The sequence below is a fragment of the Rhinatrema bivittatum genome, chromosome 1, assembly GCF_901001135.1.
Source record: "Rhinatrema bivittatum chromosome 1, aRhiBiv1.1, whole genome shotgun sequence".
Classification (NCBI taxonomy): domain Eukaryota; kingdom Metazoa; phylum Chordata; class Amphibia; order Gymnophiona; family Rhinatrematidae; genus Rhinatrema; species Rhinatrema bivittatum.
The window spans coordinates 740,020,654-740,038,146 of record NC_042615.1 but is presented as its reverse complement, the minus strand read 5'-3'; the positions used below and the strand labels follow the sequence as shown (position 1 = coordinate 740,038,146).

General features: G+C 42.1%; 1 protein-coding gene across 3 annotated transcripts in view; it reads left to right on the top strand.

The window, feature by feature from the left end:
• The window catches only part of ZNF131 (zinc finger protein 131), a 232,284-nt gene extending 215,641 nt beyond the window's left edge, over window positions 1-16,643 (top strand). For all 3 annotated transcript variants that reach the window (XM_029577960.1, XM_029577950.1, XM_029577970.1), the window contains one exon: window positions 14,453-16,643. In XM_029577960.1, coding sequence (XP_029433820.1) covers window positions 14,453-15,139 — 687 coding nt within the window. In that variant the 3' untranslated portion in view covers window positions 15,140-16,643. The remainder of the gene's footprint in view (window positions 1-14,452) is intronic.
• Window positions 16,644-17,493: the final 850 nt, after the last annotated feature.

The following is a 17,493-nucleotide window of genomic DNA, read 5'->3' as shown; positions in this document are numbered from 1 at the left end:
TTGTGCGCCTAGGTTGAGCATATATATAAAAAAAACAAAAAAACTGGACACATGCCTCCGCTCAGTGCTCTATCGGCCATAATGGTGCCTGTCCCTAAGAAGCCTAAGTGTCTTTCTCTTTGCACTGCTTGTCATATTCGGGCATCTCAGCCAAAAGTGCCCACTAATTTGTGCCAGCGCTGTTTGGAAGCTCAGGGAGAATTGTCTTCTTCTAATTTCGCAAAGCTTGGTTCTTCCCAGCCGAAGGTGGGTCTGAGTAAAGACGGCTCAGGTAGGGCACCTGATTTTGGAACTCCCCTAACTGGTTCCTAGCAGGGGAAGGTAGCTCAGTGAATACTTCTCAGGTAACTCCTGGTCTGGATACTTGTACTTTTTCCTGGGTAGAATTTTTCCAGGAGTTGCAATCCTTTCTTCAGGCACAGTCCTTGGCCTTGTCCAATGCTCCTAGAGCAGAGACGCAACTAGGAACCTTGCCTGGACATTCTGTTAAGCTCCGGAGTACTCCTAGAGCAGCAGCAGGGCCTCTAGATAGAGATTCGGATGGCACAGATGATCCTCAAGAGAGGCTGATCCTGCCTCTCGAGGATGGTGAAATTCTTCCCAGATTGGAACCATATAGAATGATGATGTGGTTCTTTCATAGAGATGAACTACCAGTTCTGATTTCTCAGACCTTGACAATGCTTGGTGTTCCTGGGGCAGATTCAGTGTTTGAGCCAAAGAGAAATTCCATTTTGGTTTCCTTGCGTAAAGCCTCTTTGTTTTCCCAGTGTTGGAGGCCATTCAAGAATTGATTGATTTTGAGTTGGGTGCCCCAGAGACTACTTTCAAAGGGGGCTGGGTTCTGGAAGGCCTGTACCCTCTAGATCCAGTGGTAAGAGAGCACTTACGTTTTCCGCAGGTAGATGCACTTATGTGTGCAGTGTCCAAGCGGACCACTATTCCCATGGAAGGAGGAGCGGCTTTGAAGGATGCTGAAGATAAAAAAAATTGAGTCTCTCCTTCATAAGTATTTGAAGCAGTGGCAATGCCCTCGCAATTGCTTTTTGTTGTTCCTTGGTGGCTTGCTCTTGTTTGCTTCTCTCCCAGGAGGTTGATGACTCTGGGTAAATGCCAGGGCATTTATGGAGCTGGCTGCTGCCTTCTTGGCAGATGCAGGCTGTGATTTGGTCCGCACTTCAGCCAGAGGGGTGTATTCAGTAGTAGCAGCCAGGCATCGGTTATGGTTGAGGAATTGGTCAGCCGGTGCAACCTCTAAAGGTAATCTCACCAAATTGCCCTTTGATGGCTCGCTTTTGTTTGGCAGCAAGTTAGAGAAACTGGCCAATTAGTGGGGCAAATTTCTGGTTCCTTATTTGCCGGAGGATAAGAAAGAAGCACAGTGCTCCTTTAACATGAGAGGTCATGCTGGAGGATCAAAGCGTTTTCTACCCTATAGGGGAGCGACCTTTCAGAGGACTCGACCCTTTGGTAGGTCTCACTCCTTTCATCCCCAACAACCCAGAAGAAGTGCAGGCTCGGGTAGTGGAACCTCCCGAGCCTCCCAATGTAGGTTTGTATATCCACACCCGGGAACAGGAGATAGGGGGGAACCTCTCTATTTTATCAGAGGTGGGTCGACATCACATCAGACCAATGGGTCCTGGAGGTGATACGAGAAGGATATGTGATGAAGTTTTGCAGTGTTCCTCGGGACATGTTCATGGAATCTCCCTGCCACTCCCCACAGAAGAAGCAGGCAGTGGAGGGTACATTGGCAAGGCTCCTCAGTCTGAGGGCTGTGGTCCCAGTGCCCACATCTCAAGAAAATACGGGGAGATATTCCATTTATTTCATTGTGCCAAAGAAGGAGGGCTCTTTTCATTCCATTTTGGACCTCAAGGGTGTCAACCGTCGTCTGCAAGTGAAGCATTTTCGCATGGAAACATTGCACTTAATGATAAATGGCCATGCAGATGGGGGAAGTTTTTACCTCTCGGGTCCTCTTTGAGGCATATCTCCATATTTCCATCTGACTAGAACATCACAGTTCTGTGATGCCACTTTCAGTTTCGGGTGCTGCTCTTTATTCTGGCCACCACTCCAAGAACCTTTTCCAAGGTAATGGTGGTCGTTGCGGCAGAGTGGAAGAAGGATGGAATCCTAGTACACCCATATTTGGACGACTGGCTGATTCACACCAAGTCACTGGAAGAGAGCTGCCTGGTGACTCACAAGGTGATTTCCCTGTTGCAAGAGCTTGGCTGGGAGGTGAACCTTGCCAAGAGTAGTTTTCTGCTTACTCAGTCGCTGGAATAACTGGGATTTGGTTCGACACGAAGCAGGGCAAGGTGTTCCTGCTGGAAACTCAAATTCAGAGGTTGTTAGCTCAACTTTGTTGTTGAGCACTCTGCTCCCGACTGTATGGTCTTATCTGCAGGTCCTTGGCTTAATGGCAGCGACTCTGAAGGTAGTATTGTGGGTGAGGGTGCATATGCGTCATCTTCAACGCGCCCTGCTTTCTTGATGGAATCTGCTGTCTCAGGACTATTCGATTCGGCTCTACCTGCCGATGGAGGTCTCCTCCCAACTGCAGTGGTGGCTGCAGGCGGATCATCTATGGAAGGGAGTTTCCCTGTCCCCACTGGACTGGCTTGTATTGACGACAGATACGAGTCTCCTTGGTTGGGGAGCTCACTATCAGGAACTGTCAGCGCTGGAGAATGGAAAGAGTCTCTCTGGAACATCAATCTGCTGCAGGGTCAATCAGTCTAAATAATGTAGGATGATGCCATGACTCTGGCTTACATCAGTCGGCAGGGAGGTACCAAGAGCCAACAAGTGTTGCAGGAAATAGATCAGCTTATGGAATGGACAGAGGAGCATCTCCAGATGATCTCAGTCTCGCACATTGCAGGCAAAGCAATGTAAGAATTGACTTTCTCAGCAGGGAGAGTCTAGACCCAGGAGAGTGGGCGTTGTCAGATGAAGTATTTCAGCTGATTTGGGATTGCTGGGGTCTCCCATTCCCAATCTTGCGCAATGCTAAAGTTCCTCGATTCTTCAGCCACACAAAGAATTCCAAAGTCATTGGGGATCAATGCCCTAGTGCAGGAGTGACTGGAAAACGAGTTGCCGAATGCCTTTCCTCCATGGCCCATGTTGGGCAGATTGATTCAAAGGAACAAACGCCACAGAGGGATGGTGCTCTTGGTTGCTCGAGATTGGCCCAGGAGACAGTGGTATGCAGATCTGTGGAGGCTCCTGGTGGATTTGCCTCTTCGACTTCCGCTGCAGATGAACCTGTTGCAGCAGGGACTTGTTTTCATGAAGATCCAACTCTATTGTGTCTTACGGTACGGCCCTTGAAAGGGCTCGCTTGCTGAAACGTGGATACTCTGCAACAGTGATTTCCACCTTGCTAAAAGCTAGAAAGTTCATTTCCTTGGCCTATGTGCGGGTTTGGAGAGTGTTTGAAGCCTGGTGTAAGGATCAAGGTACTCTTCCTTCCTTGATCAAGATTCCACTCATTTTGGAGTTTTTGCAGGATGGCTTGAATAAAGACTGGACTCTTAATTCCTTAAAGGTACAAGTAGCAGCTGTCGCCTGTTTTAGGGGTCAGTTAAATGGTGAATCCTTGTTGGGTCATCCTGATGTGACACGTTTTCTGAAAGGAGTGAAACATCTTTGGCCTCCCTTGCAGTTTCCAATGCCTTTATGGAATCTTAATTTCGTTTTGGAGTTTTTGGTAGGCCCTATGTTTAGACGGCTAAGTCCTCTATCCTTGTGGTTGTTGACCTTGAAAACAGTTTTCCTTGTGGCAATTTGTTCTGCCTGGAGGGTTTCCGAACTGCAGGTCTTGTCTTGCTGGGAGCCATTTCTCTAGATGATTCCAGGGCCGGTACAGCTGCGTACTGTTCCTTCCTTTTTACCAAAGGTGGTCATTGAGTTTCACTTGAATCAGTCCATCTCCTTGCCATCTCTGGATAGAGAAAGAGATGTAGAGGAGTTTAGTCTGTTGCGACCCTTGGATGTTAAGAAACATATAGTCAGGTAACTGGAGGTTACTGAGCCTTTACAGAAGTTGGATCGCCTGTTTGTCCTTCATGGTGGTACTAGACAGGGCTAACCAGCCTCGCGGACTACAATAGCTCGCTGGATTAAGGAGGTAGTCACAGCTGCATGCATAGATGCTGGGAAGCCAATACCTAATCAGATTAGGGCTCATTCCATTAGGGCTCATGCAGTGTCATGGGCAGAAGTTAGATTGTTGTCTCCCATTGACATTTGCTGAGCTGTGAAGTGGTCCTCCTTACACACCTTTTCCAGTATTATCGTCTGGAATTTCAGGCCTGGGATGACGCAGCCTTTGCACTTGCGGTTTTGGCGGAGCCGTGGGCAACCTCCCGCCCTATTCCAAAGTAGCTTGGGTACATCCCACTTGTTCTGGATTTATCTGACTGGATGCTATGAAATGAGAAATTACTACTTACCTGATAATTTCCTTTTCTTTAGGACAGTCAGATGAATCCAGCTTCCTTTCCTCAGCTGCCAGATGTTGCGTATTGATCCTCCTGTGTGCTTACATTTTACAGGGATTACTGGTAAGTGTTACTCCAGTCCCTAAACTAGTGTTATTACATTCTTGTCTGAGCCCAGTGTTGCCTGTTGGCTGAGTATTGAAATGGCTATCTGTTTTTAATAAAGATTTTTGCTGGTCTGTCCACAGTAGCATTTGAAGAGAATACTGGCAGGCTGATATCACTGCAGAGGTATATATACTGTGACATCAACGTGCTCCATCTCCATCTGCTGGTAGAGGTGTGGGATTCATCTGTCTGTCCTAAAGAAAAGGAAATTATCAGGTAAGTAGTAATTTCTCATTTTGGAAGTCTGCTTCAGCGATAAAATGTGCCATTTATTATTGATGTTGATGTGTTGAATTCAAATATGGCCATTAAACCAGTGGATTGGCTACTGTTTCCATGATATTTAATTTTTACATTTTACGTCTGTCTATTGTATAAATAGTGCATAGATGATAGAGATTTAATCACAAATTGTAAACTTAGGTCTTTTTGTATATTTATGGTTGCATAATTCACCTGTCCTGTTTATGTAACACTTTAAAAATTAAATCAGCAAAAAGATTTTTGAAATAAAATTTACTATGAAACAAAAGCCCAAAAACTATTATGTATATATACAGTGGCTTACAAAAGTATTCACCCCTATAAAAAGTCAGCAGATTTGTGTGGACTACAAATGATATACAGATTGTTCCAGACAGTATGTTTATAGCAAACCAGTATGCTCTTAAAGTACATTTTCAAAGTTATAATTCATTATTTCTCTGCTTTTTGTAAACTACAAAACTGAAAAATGCTGTTTGCATAAGTATTCAACCCCTGTGCTGTGGAAGCTCCAAGTTTATACAGGTGAAAGATAATGCCCTAACAATTAGCTTACAATTGGCCTCTATCTGTGAATCATTAAAAAAAAAAAAAAAAAAAAAAAAAAAGGGTCAGCTTTTCTGGATAAAAGACCCCCTAATTCCAGTACCATTGGCTAGACTGTGAATCTAAAGGAAAACTGTGTGAAAATGAAGACCAAAGAGCATTCTAAGGAAATTAAAGATAAAAAGTTATAGACATGCACAAGAAAGGAAAAGGCCACAAAATAATATCCAAGTACTTGAATATCCCAGTTAGCTCTGTTGGATCAATTGTGAGGAAATGGAAGCTGCATTATACCACCCAGACACTGCCTAGACAAGTCCGTTCCTCAAAACTCAGTATCAGAGCAAGAAGGAGACTTATGAGGGATGCCACAGAGAGGCCAACAGTCAACCATATCAAGAGCTCTGCATATAACTAATCTGCTAGAAAGAAGCCATTATTGAAGAAAAATCACATCCGAGCACATCTGGAGTTTGCCAGAAAGTATCAGAGTGATTTGACTAAAATGTGGGATAAGGTTTTGTGGTCAGATGAGACAAAAATGGAGCTTGTTGACCAAAATTCAAAACACTATGTGTGGTGCAAATCTAACACTGCCCATTCCTCAGCAAACACCATCCTAACAGTAAAATATGGGGGTGGCAGCATCATGTTGTAGGGATGCTTTACCTCAGCAGAAACTGGACACCTTGTTAAAATTATACAATGGATGGATGGTGCAACATATAGGGAGATACTGAAGAACAACCTGCTTCAGTCTGCTAAAAAATTAAAACTTGGGAGAAGGTGGATCCAAGATGGCGGCAGGATAGGAGTCGGCATCGAGTACCTCTGTATTTTTCTTCCATAAAAGTTGCCTTAATTCCACTATGCCTCCAAAGAGGAAGGGAAAAGTCAGGGTTTATCCCTCGACGCCCCCACCATCTTCGGCAGTTTTGCAAGAGATTACCCAGTTCCTTGCCTCCTCAACTACAGCCTTTCCAGGAGTCGAGGAGCCCTTGGCGCAGCTTCAGCAGAGAGAGGAAGTTGCGCTGGAGGAGATGAGCCTGAGTCCCGATCTGAGGTCAGCACCGTCACAGGGAACGGTGTCATTGTTTCAACCCGGAGCATTGGTTGAAGGAACCTCTTCCGGGCTACAAGCAGAGGCAGCAACCCTGAGCATAGCGTCTTCAGCGCGGATCATCGAATTAGCAGCCCCGGGTGAAGTAACCGCCAATGCAGGACTATCTACCGGACTGGGAGAAAGGAGTGCTGGGGTAAGTCCTGTGGACATTTTTCTGCCTCTACCACAGTCAATTCCCCAAGTTGACACTCCTTTAAAAATCCCAGAGAGATCCGAAAATATGACTAATGCTGCACTGTGGGATTTGATGGTGGGGGTAGCAACAGTGGTGAACCGAGTAAGTGAGAAAGTGGAAATGCTGACTTCTCAGGGAACCCAAAATCTGATGGATTATCAGCAGAAATATGATTCAGTACTTAAGAAGGTAGAGAAATTAGAAGAAAAAGATCTTGAAAACCATAATTTTAAAGCAGCAGTTGTGAAGGATAATTTATTTATGGCAAGAAGAATTGAAACATTAGAAAACGCCTCCAGGCATCTGAATATAAGGATTTTAAACTTTCCTCGAATTTTGGGAGAAAACCCATACTTTTCCTTGAAGAGATATCTAAAGGAGGTTCTCTGTTTTGATGAAGAACATCTGCCAGCAATAAATAAATGTTTCTTTTTACCAAAAGCAAGGTCTGCTGTTAACAGAATAAATATTCAAGAAAATTTGACTGAATTCTTAGAAGACTCTGCTGCAGAAGTAGTAGATAGGGCTACCCTATTGGTTTCTGTAATATCGTCTATGGATCTTCAATTAATTATGAAAAACTGTTTCAGAAAATTTCCTACCAATTACTACGGTGAAAATGTAAAAATGTTTCCGAATATTTCTCCAATTACTCAGGGCAGGTGAAGAGAGTTTTTAACCCTTCGCCAGCAGGCTATCACTTTGGGTTACTCGTTTAACTTAAAATTTCCCTGTAAATGTATACTGAAGAAAGGAGCCGAGGTCAACATCTTTTTCACCTCTCAGCAATTAAATGATTTTCTTAAGTCGAAAATTCCCCTAACATCAACACATAGTAATTAAGGAATTAGCTGTTAGAATGCCGTGATACTTTATTTATTATTGTTTTTCCTTATGTCTCTCTGATATATCGGATCCTAGTACTTTGATTTAGAAATGTATATTGATTTATAAAATTAGGATTGATGGAGAATGTTGCAATAATTTAATTTATATAAGTTCTTAGAGAATTGTTTTCTTCAACTCCATATTATCTGACGTTTATTTGCAAAATTTTTGGTTTTGTAATAATGTGAAATGGATAAATAAAGAATTTAAAAAAAAAAAACTTGGGAGAAAGCAGGTCAGTGATCTCAAGCACAAGGCCAAAGCACCACAACAAAAAGGTCAATGTTCTACAATGGCCAAGTCAAAGTCCAGATCTCAATCCAATTGAGAATCTGTGGTACTATTTGAAATGCAGTCCATACACATCATCCAACCAACCTGAACAATCTGGAGCAAATTGGCCAGGAAGAATGGGCAAAAATGAATCCCGGTGTGCAAAACTGATAGAAACTTACTCTAACACACTTAAAGCTGTTGTTGCAGCAAATGGTGGTTCCACCAAGTACTAGTCTGAAGGAGTTGAATACTTATGCAAACAGCATTTTTCAGTTTTTAATTTGTTTACAAAAAATGCAGAGAAATAATGAATTGTGACTTTGAAAATTTACTTTAAGAGCATACTAATTTGTAATAAACATACTGTCTGGAACAATCTGAAAATGTCATTTGTAATCCATACAAATATGCTGACTTTTTTTGGGGGGAGGGAGGATTGAATACTTTTGCAAGCCACTGTATATACAGAGTTTAGTCCTTAATTTAGTGGCTACTCAACTCTTCTTGGCTTGTATTCATAAAATGGAACATCTCTTGTCACTGACCAGCAATAGTCTGCAAACAGTATCAGGGTTCCATTTTCCATTGCTGCAATGTCTTGGTGAAATCACTCTTCATGCTCATCGCTCACTGCTCCGCAGTTTGGTGGAAAAAAATCTAGATAAGAATGCAAAAAATGTATCTTCAGTGACATGTTGCATCCATGTTGCTTTGAAGAGGTTTTCCACCAATTCCTTTGTTTTCTGCCTTGTTTCAAGAAAATTTGTTACCACTAACTGTATTCATAAATTCAGTCAAAGATGTATATTTCTCAGCATTCAGACAGGTTAATCCACGATCAGTGGGTTATGCACCTCCACATGGAGATGGAGCAAATCTGACATCACGGTATATATACCTCTGCTCTGACAGCTCGCCAATATTTTCCATCTCCAACAGATGTTGGCTATATACCTCCCTACTGGGGATTTCTTGTTTAAAAAAAAAAAAGAGAAAGAAAAGGATTGATCATGCACTGCTTCTCCTTAGGTGATACTTTGTGGTCCCTCCTTCAGTCAGTTTATCCTAAGGTGATATCTAATCCCTCCCTCAGTCAAGTGCCTCAGTCCAGAACCCGGTTTTCTGGCGTGAACGTAGCTGCTAGGAGAGAATCAGCTGAGAAGCTAGCCGAGAATGGTGGTGAATGCATTAGCCCTCGTCCCCCCACCCCCTGCAGCCGGAGACAGACTCTGCACTCAGCCGAGACGGGCTGAGCTCAGGTAAAGAGTTTAAAAAAAAAAGAGTAAGAGAGAGATCTATGGATTCCTCGCCCCTCTTCTGTTTTCTGGTCTCCGAGCTTTGGTGTGCCAATCCGACGTGCATTCTCTTCTCTGTGGGGGACTTGGGGAATCACGGTAGTTTTGGCGGGTTGAGCAGTCCTCTGGGCTAGGCCCCGCTGTCAAGCTTCGCTGGGATGCCACATGGTAGGCTGTGGCGGCATTCGCGCTCTTTCTTCTGCGCAAGTCTCCCTCAAAAGTGCCTGACATTGGTTCGCACCTGTGCTTCCAGGTAGAGCGTCTGTCTGAGCCACATAGTTGGATGTCCAAATTTTGAGCGTTCTTAGTATGAGCGAAACTTCTGACAGTTCCCCCTCCGGTTCTCTTCCTGTAACCTTCTGGGAAGGGCCGGGCTCAGCAAAATCACTTGGAGACAACTTGCCCTGAGCCTCCAAGCAGCGCTGGCAAAGAATAGAGGACCCCAGGCTGTGATGCCTGAATATGGCAAGCAGTGAAAATCGCAAGGCACTAAGGCTTCTTTGCTACCAGCTCCATGAATAAGAACGTCCAGTAGCAGCATGCTTAAAAATATATACAGGCTTGCCAGGTACGGCCTCACTGTTGGATACACAATTGTCAAACACTTGTTGTTAAGGATGCTGCTACTGGATGTCCTTATTCATGGCACCAGTAGCAAAGAAGCCTATGCGCCTTGCGATTTGCACTGCTTGCCATATTCAGGCATCACAGCCTGGGGTCCCCTCTATTCTTTGTCAGCGCTGTTTGGAGGCTCAGTGCAAGTTGTCTCCAAGTGATTTTGCTGAGCCCGTCCTTCCCAGCAGATTACAGGAAAGGAACCAGAGGGGGAACTGTCAGAAGTTTCTCCTGGTTTTGAGATTTCTCTAACTGGTTCGTCAGCAGGGGAGGGAAATTTAGTGGGCACCAAAATGATGACCCCTGGTTTTGATATGGAGCCTTCTGTATTCTTTTGGGTGAAATTTTTTCAAGGGCTGTAGTCCGTCCTTTCTACAGGCATGTTCGGCAGAGCCAGCCAAACCTGAAAGTTTAGGATTGCAGGCTGCAGAATCCCACAAGGCTGGTGCTGTGGGTAAACGGAAGGTATCTCTGCCTGTTGTGGGTCAAACTAATAGGGACCCAGATGGCCCAGATGAGGAAGGCGATCCTTACTCCCTGAGAATATGGAAATTCCTTTGGGGTTGGAACCTTATAGAACGAATTTGCACTTCTTTCATAGAAATGAATTGCCAGCGCTGATCTCTCAGACACTGAAGATGCTAGGAGTGCCGGGTTTTCATCCTATGTCTGAGCCAAAGAAGAATCCTATTTTGGTTACTTTGTGTAAAGCATCATGTTTCTTCCCCATACTATCAAGAGTTGATTGATCTTGAATAGGGAGCTCCGGAAGCTAATTTTAAAGGGGGACGAGCCTTGGAAGGTCTGCATCCCCTGGATCCGGTGGCGAGAGAGCAGTTGCATTTTCCGAAAGTGGATGCCCTGGTGTGTTCCATCACTAAGCGGTAGAAGGGGAAGTGGTATTGAAGGATTCTCAGGATAAGAGAATTGAGGCTATCCTTAAACAAATCTTTGAGATAGTGGCAATGAATATTTTGTGGGCAATGGTGCATATGCATCATCTTCAGTGCACACTGCTTCCACAGTGGCGCCCACAGTCTCAGGACTACTCGATACAACTTCAGTTACCGGTGGAGATTGGCATCCAACTGAAATGGTGGTTGCAGGTGGATCATCTAAGGAAAGGAGTTTCCTTGCAAGCTCTGGACTGGCTGGTTCTCACGACGAATGCAAGCCTCCAGGGTTGGGGTCTCACCAACAGGAGTTGATGGTGCAGGAGCGCTGGAGTGCAGAGGAATCTCTGAAGCATCAATCAACTGGAAGCATGTATAGTTCATTTGGCATGCTTGCGGTTCATTGACCGCTTGCAGGGTCAAGCAGTCTGAATAATGTCAGACAGTATAAATACAGTGGCTTACATCAATTGCTAGAGAGGCACAAAGAGTCGTCAAGTGTCACAGGACATAGACCAGCTCATGGAATGGGTGGAGGTACATGTTCAGGAGATCTCTGGCTCCTACATTGTAGGAAAAGAAAATTTGAGAGCCAATTTTCTCAGCAGATAGTCTGGAGCCAGGAGAATGGGAATTGACAAACAAAGCGTTCCACCTCATAGTGGGCTGCTGGGGCCTACCATTTCAAGACTTGCCTGTGACGTCACTCAATGTAAAGGTTCCTCATTTCTTCAGTTGCAGGTGAGATCCAAAGTCTCTGGGTATCGATGCTCTAGTGCAGGAGTGGCCGAGGGGCAAGCTTCTGTATGCCTTCACCCCCCCCCCCCGTGGCCCTTGTTGGGCGGGTTGGTTTGGAGGATCAAGAGAACATTCAGAGATGGTGCTTCTGTTGACCCATATCTGCATACCATGGTATGCAGATATGGGAGACTCTTGTTGGACTCTCCTCTCTGGTTACTGGTCCAAAGGGATCTGTTAAGATGGGCCTGTTGTTCACAAAGATCCGACTCTATTTTGTAGCCCATTCGGATGTGACCCAGTTCCTGAAGGGGATGAAGCATTGTCATCCTTCCTTGCAGTTGCCAGTGCATTCGTGGAGGCTTAATCTGGTTCTGGATTTTCTGGTGGGTCCCACCTTTCAACCACTACTTAGCCTCTCCTTGAAGTTACTTACTTTGAAGGTTGTTTTTCTTGTGGCAATTTGTTCTGCGCATAGAGTTTCCGAACTGCAGGCTCTTTCTTGCCGGGAACCGTTCCTGCAAGTGACTCTGGGGGTGGTCCAGCTGCAAACTATTCTATCTTTTTTGCCAAAAGTGGTTTCAGACTTTCATTTGAATCAATCGATTCCCCTGCCGACACTGGACAGGCATTTGGAGGTTAATAGACCTCTTAGGAAGACTTTTGTTCTCCATGGTGGGGATAAACAAGGTGAGCCAGAGTAGCAGGCTACAATAGCCCGCTGGATTAAGGAGGTTATTACGGCCACATATGTGGATGTTGGCCAACCGTTACCTAAACAGGGTAGGGCTCATTCTGCTAGGGCTCAGACAGTATCATAGGCAAAGCTTCGATTGTTATCTTCCGTCAAAATTTTGTTGAGCAGCAACATTGTCCTTCTTACACATTTTCCCGTCTGGATGTGCAGGCCCAGGAAGATGCAGCCTTCGCACATGCAGTGTTCAAGACTGCAGATAGCCTCCTGCCCTGTTTGGGAATAACTTGGGTACATCCCACTGGTCATAGAGTAACCTGTTTGAATGCTGAGAAACGAATGCTGAAGACAGGTAAAGCCACCTTCCCACCTTTGGCTGCTGGTTTGTGGTTCTATTGTCATCCTGAATGGCTGTGTTTCCGGGGATAACTGTTAAGTGTCACTTTTAGTCCCTAGATTAGTGATGTTACACTCTTTGTCTATGCTCAGTGTTTCCTGTTGCTGAGTGCTTGGGTGGTTATTTGTTAATGGTTATAATCAAGAATTGTTAGGTTGTCCACAGTCTGCTTTTGCAGAGAATACTGGCGGGCTGATGTTAGTGCAGGTGTATATAATACCATGATGTCAGCTTTGCTCTGTCTCCATCTGCTGGTAGAGATGCATAACCCACTGGTCATGGTTTAACCTGTCTTCACTAGAGAAAAAGGAAATGATCAGGTAAGTAGTAATTTCTCATTAGGCATTTCTGGTTTAATTTAAGATCTTTTCTCTTCTTAACTAACTTATCCTCCGTAATTCCCAGTGAAAGGTTGTATATACTGACCCAGTAGCATATTTTGAAAACTAAAGCTAATCAACAATTTTAAGCATCATTTTCATTCTCAGTGACCAAGATTTAATAAAGTTTGATTATATCCATTTTGGAAGCATTTTGGCCATAGACCACTGTTTAGGTAAGCAACTTTGTAAAACTATTATAAGAAGGCAATTTTCCAAGGATTTTCCACAGGTGAAAAGCATTTTACTTGTGTAAATCTGCTTTCTGAAAATTGATCACCTTATATGCAGGTAAAAGTATGTGCAGTTGCAGAAGACGCCTACTTTTACCTGCATTGTAGTAGAAGCATTCCTGAAGTGGATTAGGTCATGAAGAAAACTACATATATAGTGTTGGTTAGAAAAAGTATCTGCAGAAAAAGGAGGTGCAGATTTATGTGGGTACCTTTTCCATGTGCAATTTTAAAAATAAAAGTACACGTGTGCTTTCACTTTGAAAATTGGTGCAAAGACTGTGGGTGACTTGCATAGCGGACTTTGCAGCTATGCAGAGAGTATGAAAATTGCCTCCTAAATGTCTATGAGAAAAGAATTTCATTGAAAACATTTGCTGTTGATTAGAAATGGCCTAGGTAAAAGCACCATGTAGAGCTAAAATTGTATAGCCTTTATATTTAGAATTTTCATCCACTTGATTTCTGTTATCCTGGTGATAGCAATATGTTGCTGCTGAAGTGTTGAATCATGTGTGTTTAGTTAGATTCTAAGTATCCATGTAATAACACATCACAGAAGCAGAAAATATCATGCCAATTAGAATGTTGTATATTTTGCTCTTTTAATTTATTCAATACAAAATGGTTAGAAAATCATGACATCCATTTTTTTTATTAACAAATATTTAAGCATAAAATCTAAATGATTCTGTAATCATGGTAATTTTCAAAAGGTTTTTATGCAAATAAATACACTCTATACACTTAATTGGGCTTTTGAAAATTGCTATGATTATATGTAGTTGAATTGTCAATAGGTCTTATGCATGTAAATGTACTTTTGAAAATTGTTATAGTATATGCTACATTTACGCATGTAAATCCTTTTGAAAATGACTCCCATAAAGTATAAGATGAAAGTTCTGTGTATCTACTTCTTTGAACCTCTCCAAATCTTGGGGGTATATAATGTCTAATGCTATTGATTTCGGAAAATATTATATACTATGTTCCTTTATCACAGATGTTAAAGTGGGAGTATAGTGGCTGAGAATGAGGATTTCATATTACCTGAGTATGAAAGCTCTGTGACTTTCCAATAGTCTGTTAGAAGGCTTTATTAAAAAAAAAATGTTTGCTACTCTGTGACTATAGAAACTTTTTTATTAAATGAAGCCCAGAAAGTTTGAAGTCCTCTTTAGTATTCACCACCAGCTTCTGATAGAAAAGTGTTATTGAATCAAAACAAATAAATATAAATACATACAAATACATCACAGATTTAACCTATTCATAATCTAAAAATAGTATTTTTATAATTTCAGGTATGCAACAGTGTTTTTAACAGCTGGGACCAGTTCAAAGATCATCTGGTATTACACACGGGTGATAAACCCAATCATTGTACAATATGTGATTTATGGTTTATGCAAGGAAGTGAACTGAGAAGACATCTCAGGGACACTCACAACATTTCACAGCGAATAGTAACAGAAGTAGTTCTTCCAGTAGAAACTGTGGATACTGAACAAGTAACATCAGTGACTTTTGGAGAGCAAGTTGAGCAGCTTCACATGGTACCTGTTGAAGAAGTTATTCAGGTACAGGTAGATCCACCACAGGTAACTGTGCAACACGTGCATTCAAATCTGTTGGAGGCAAATCAAATGAAAAGTATGCAAATTGTTGATATTCAGGACCAGGTACATGTGGATCACTTGGAAGTGGAGCATATTCAGATAGAACCAGGGGCAGAAGTACAAGTGGAGGAGGTTCATGTTGAACATGTGAATCAAATACAGGTGGGAGAGGTACAGCCTGAACTTGTCAACGAAAATGATACAGAACAAGTAGAACCTTTAAACATGCATCAAGGAGAACTGGAAGAAAGGGAACCAGACCAAACAGGTGATAGAGATAATGGAGAAACTCAGCATGTGGACTGTGAAGAAGCTGAAGATTTAAGAATAAAACCGACAAAGGAAGCACATGATGGCAGAGTGGAAAATTAAGACTAGCAACTCCAACGTACAGTTTTTGGAAAGAAATGCCAAATTCAGTTCTTATACAGATAGTGGTCAGCTGTTTATTATCACTGTCCTTTGAGAAATTGAACTGGTGGACCAAAGCTAAGACTATCTCCTATACAATTAAACTCTTCTTTTGTACATAGAATCAGTTTTTCCCTTTTCATTTAATGCCATTGAGCAGAAGCTATTTCAGAGGTAGATAGCTTTGTGAAAAGTTTGAAATACTGGCTGTATCCAATTGTCGTGCAACTAACCTGTTTTCTCTATAAGTTTTCAATATGCAGTTCATTGCAATTGTCATTTTAATTAGATTTTTTAAGATCCATTCCTTTTTGTATCTTTCTTTTAGGAAAGTATGTCTATTATCATATCTAGAATATATATGTATGTATTAAATACATATTTAATGTACAGTTACTATATAACATTAAATATATATTTAATATGTATGCATACCATACAGATACATGTGTGCATACACCAATAGGATTCATTGATTTCCAGTAAAATATTATAATGGAAGAAATGTTCAGCTGACTTTGTAAAAGCATTCTGTTGAGCCAGCCCTGTGATTCAGTGCCAGGGTTGTTCATGATCATGTAATAGATGCTAATTCAGTTCTACACTCGTTCCTTCATCTAGGTTGGTCAGGGTCAGAACACTGTTGGCAGCATGTATAGCCCTTGGTAAAAAGGAGTTCCATGACTGCTTTGGTGACATCTATAAGCTAAACAAAAAGGTTGGATGATCTTTGAGTTCTTGTATCATCTGGGCCATATCAGGTCACTATATTGCTTGGCCTTGATGATGGTTAAAGTCCAGCAATTTGATGGATGTGTATGAAATGTCTAGGTACCAAGTATGACTGTCCAGTATTCTTGATTCTTGGCTGTAGTAGGAATATCAAGCATTGTAACTGGCCTGTCCAGACGCAGTTGAGGATGACAGTGAATATGGCTGAGCAAACCTTGTTTACAAGTTGAGCTAAAAAGATGTGGTAGACACCTATGATGAAAATAACAAGAAAGGGAAAAAAGTAAAAGAAAGATTTGTTTCAGCTCAATAAATACCACCAACCTGTTTACGGTAAAGAAATATCAGTCAGGAGTTGAATGCAACACGTCATGTGCCTTTTAAAAAAAAGAATTTCTACAAAGCTCCTAAAATAACAGTACAGTGAAGAGCAATGTGATGTAGGTAATACTGCAATGTTTTATTTTCTTGTTTAGAATTGTCGGCTACAAATTCTTGTTTTTAACTATATGTACAAGTAAAAATATTGGAATACATTCCTGTCTGTGAAAGAGATAACTGAAAAGAGCATTTATATCTGTAGTAAATATGACAGAATGGTTCAATTAGATTTGGATTATTTTGAAGATAAAGATTAATTTACCAATTAATGTATTTAAAAACTATTGTGAAAAATGTATATAAGCTGCATCAGGCTCTTCTTTTGAGATTAAACATTTTTTATGACCCTTGGCATAGTGGTCTTTGCCCAGAAATAATAAATGCAGAAGGGTTAAATTATGGATTTAACAGTAGGAGAATAAATATTTTAATTTGCACTTCTGGATAATAAAGCAGTACTAAGAGGCCAATGCTGAAAGCCATTTAGATGGATAACTCAGAAATTATCCATCTAAATGGCAAAATCTGGGATATTCAGCCACTTATCCAACTAAAGAGGCGTTCCAGGGTATGTCAGTTATCCAGCTAACTTAGCCAATTTTTAACTATAACCAGCTACGTTTGCCGGATAACTTTAGACCTGTCTCAGAACAGGTCTAAAGTTATCTGGCCTTGTGTGGCCAGATAACCTGCCTTTTAACCAGATATCTTCAAAGAGTGGTAATCCTATTTTTAAAAAAACAACAAAAAAAACCCCAAAACCGCAGGCCTCTGAATCCGATTCCCACTCCACCACCATTAATCAGTGATCCTGCTATTGGCAGAGTCCCCCCCAATCCATCCAATACATGAAGAATAGTGTAAATGTTGTGGGCCATATCCTTCCATTCTCTCTCTTTCCCTAGTATAGAAAATAAAAATCCAGGTTCTGAGCCCCCCCACCCACAATATTCACCCACTCCTTTCCCAAGCCCTAACCCCCTCTTCCCCCGGTACCTTACTTGCAGTCCCATTTCAAACGCGGTCCTGGCATCACTAAATAATGCAATCCCAGTTAACTTGTCCACTAAATGGCTTACTGAATATGACCCTTTAAATTACTATGGCCCTAGCATCATAGCAATACATTAAACAAATTAGCAATCCAATTATAACAGAACTAATATATGGAACATCCTACCTTACATATCAACATATCATTG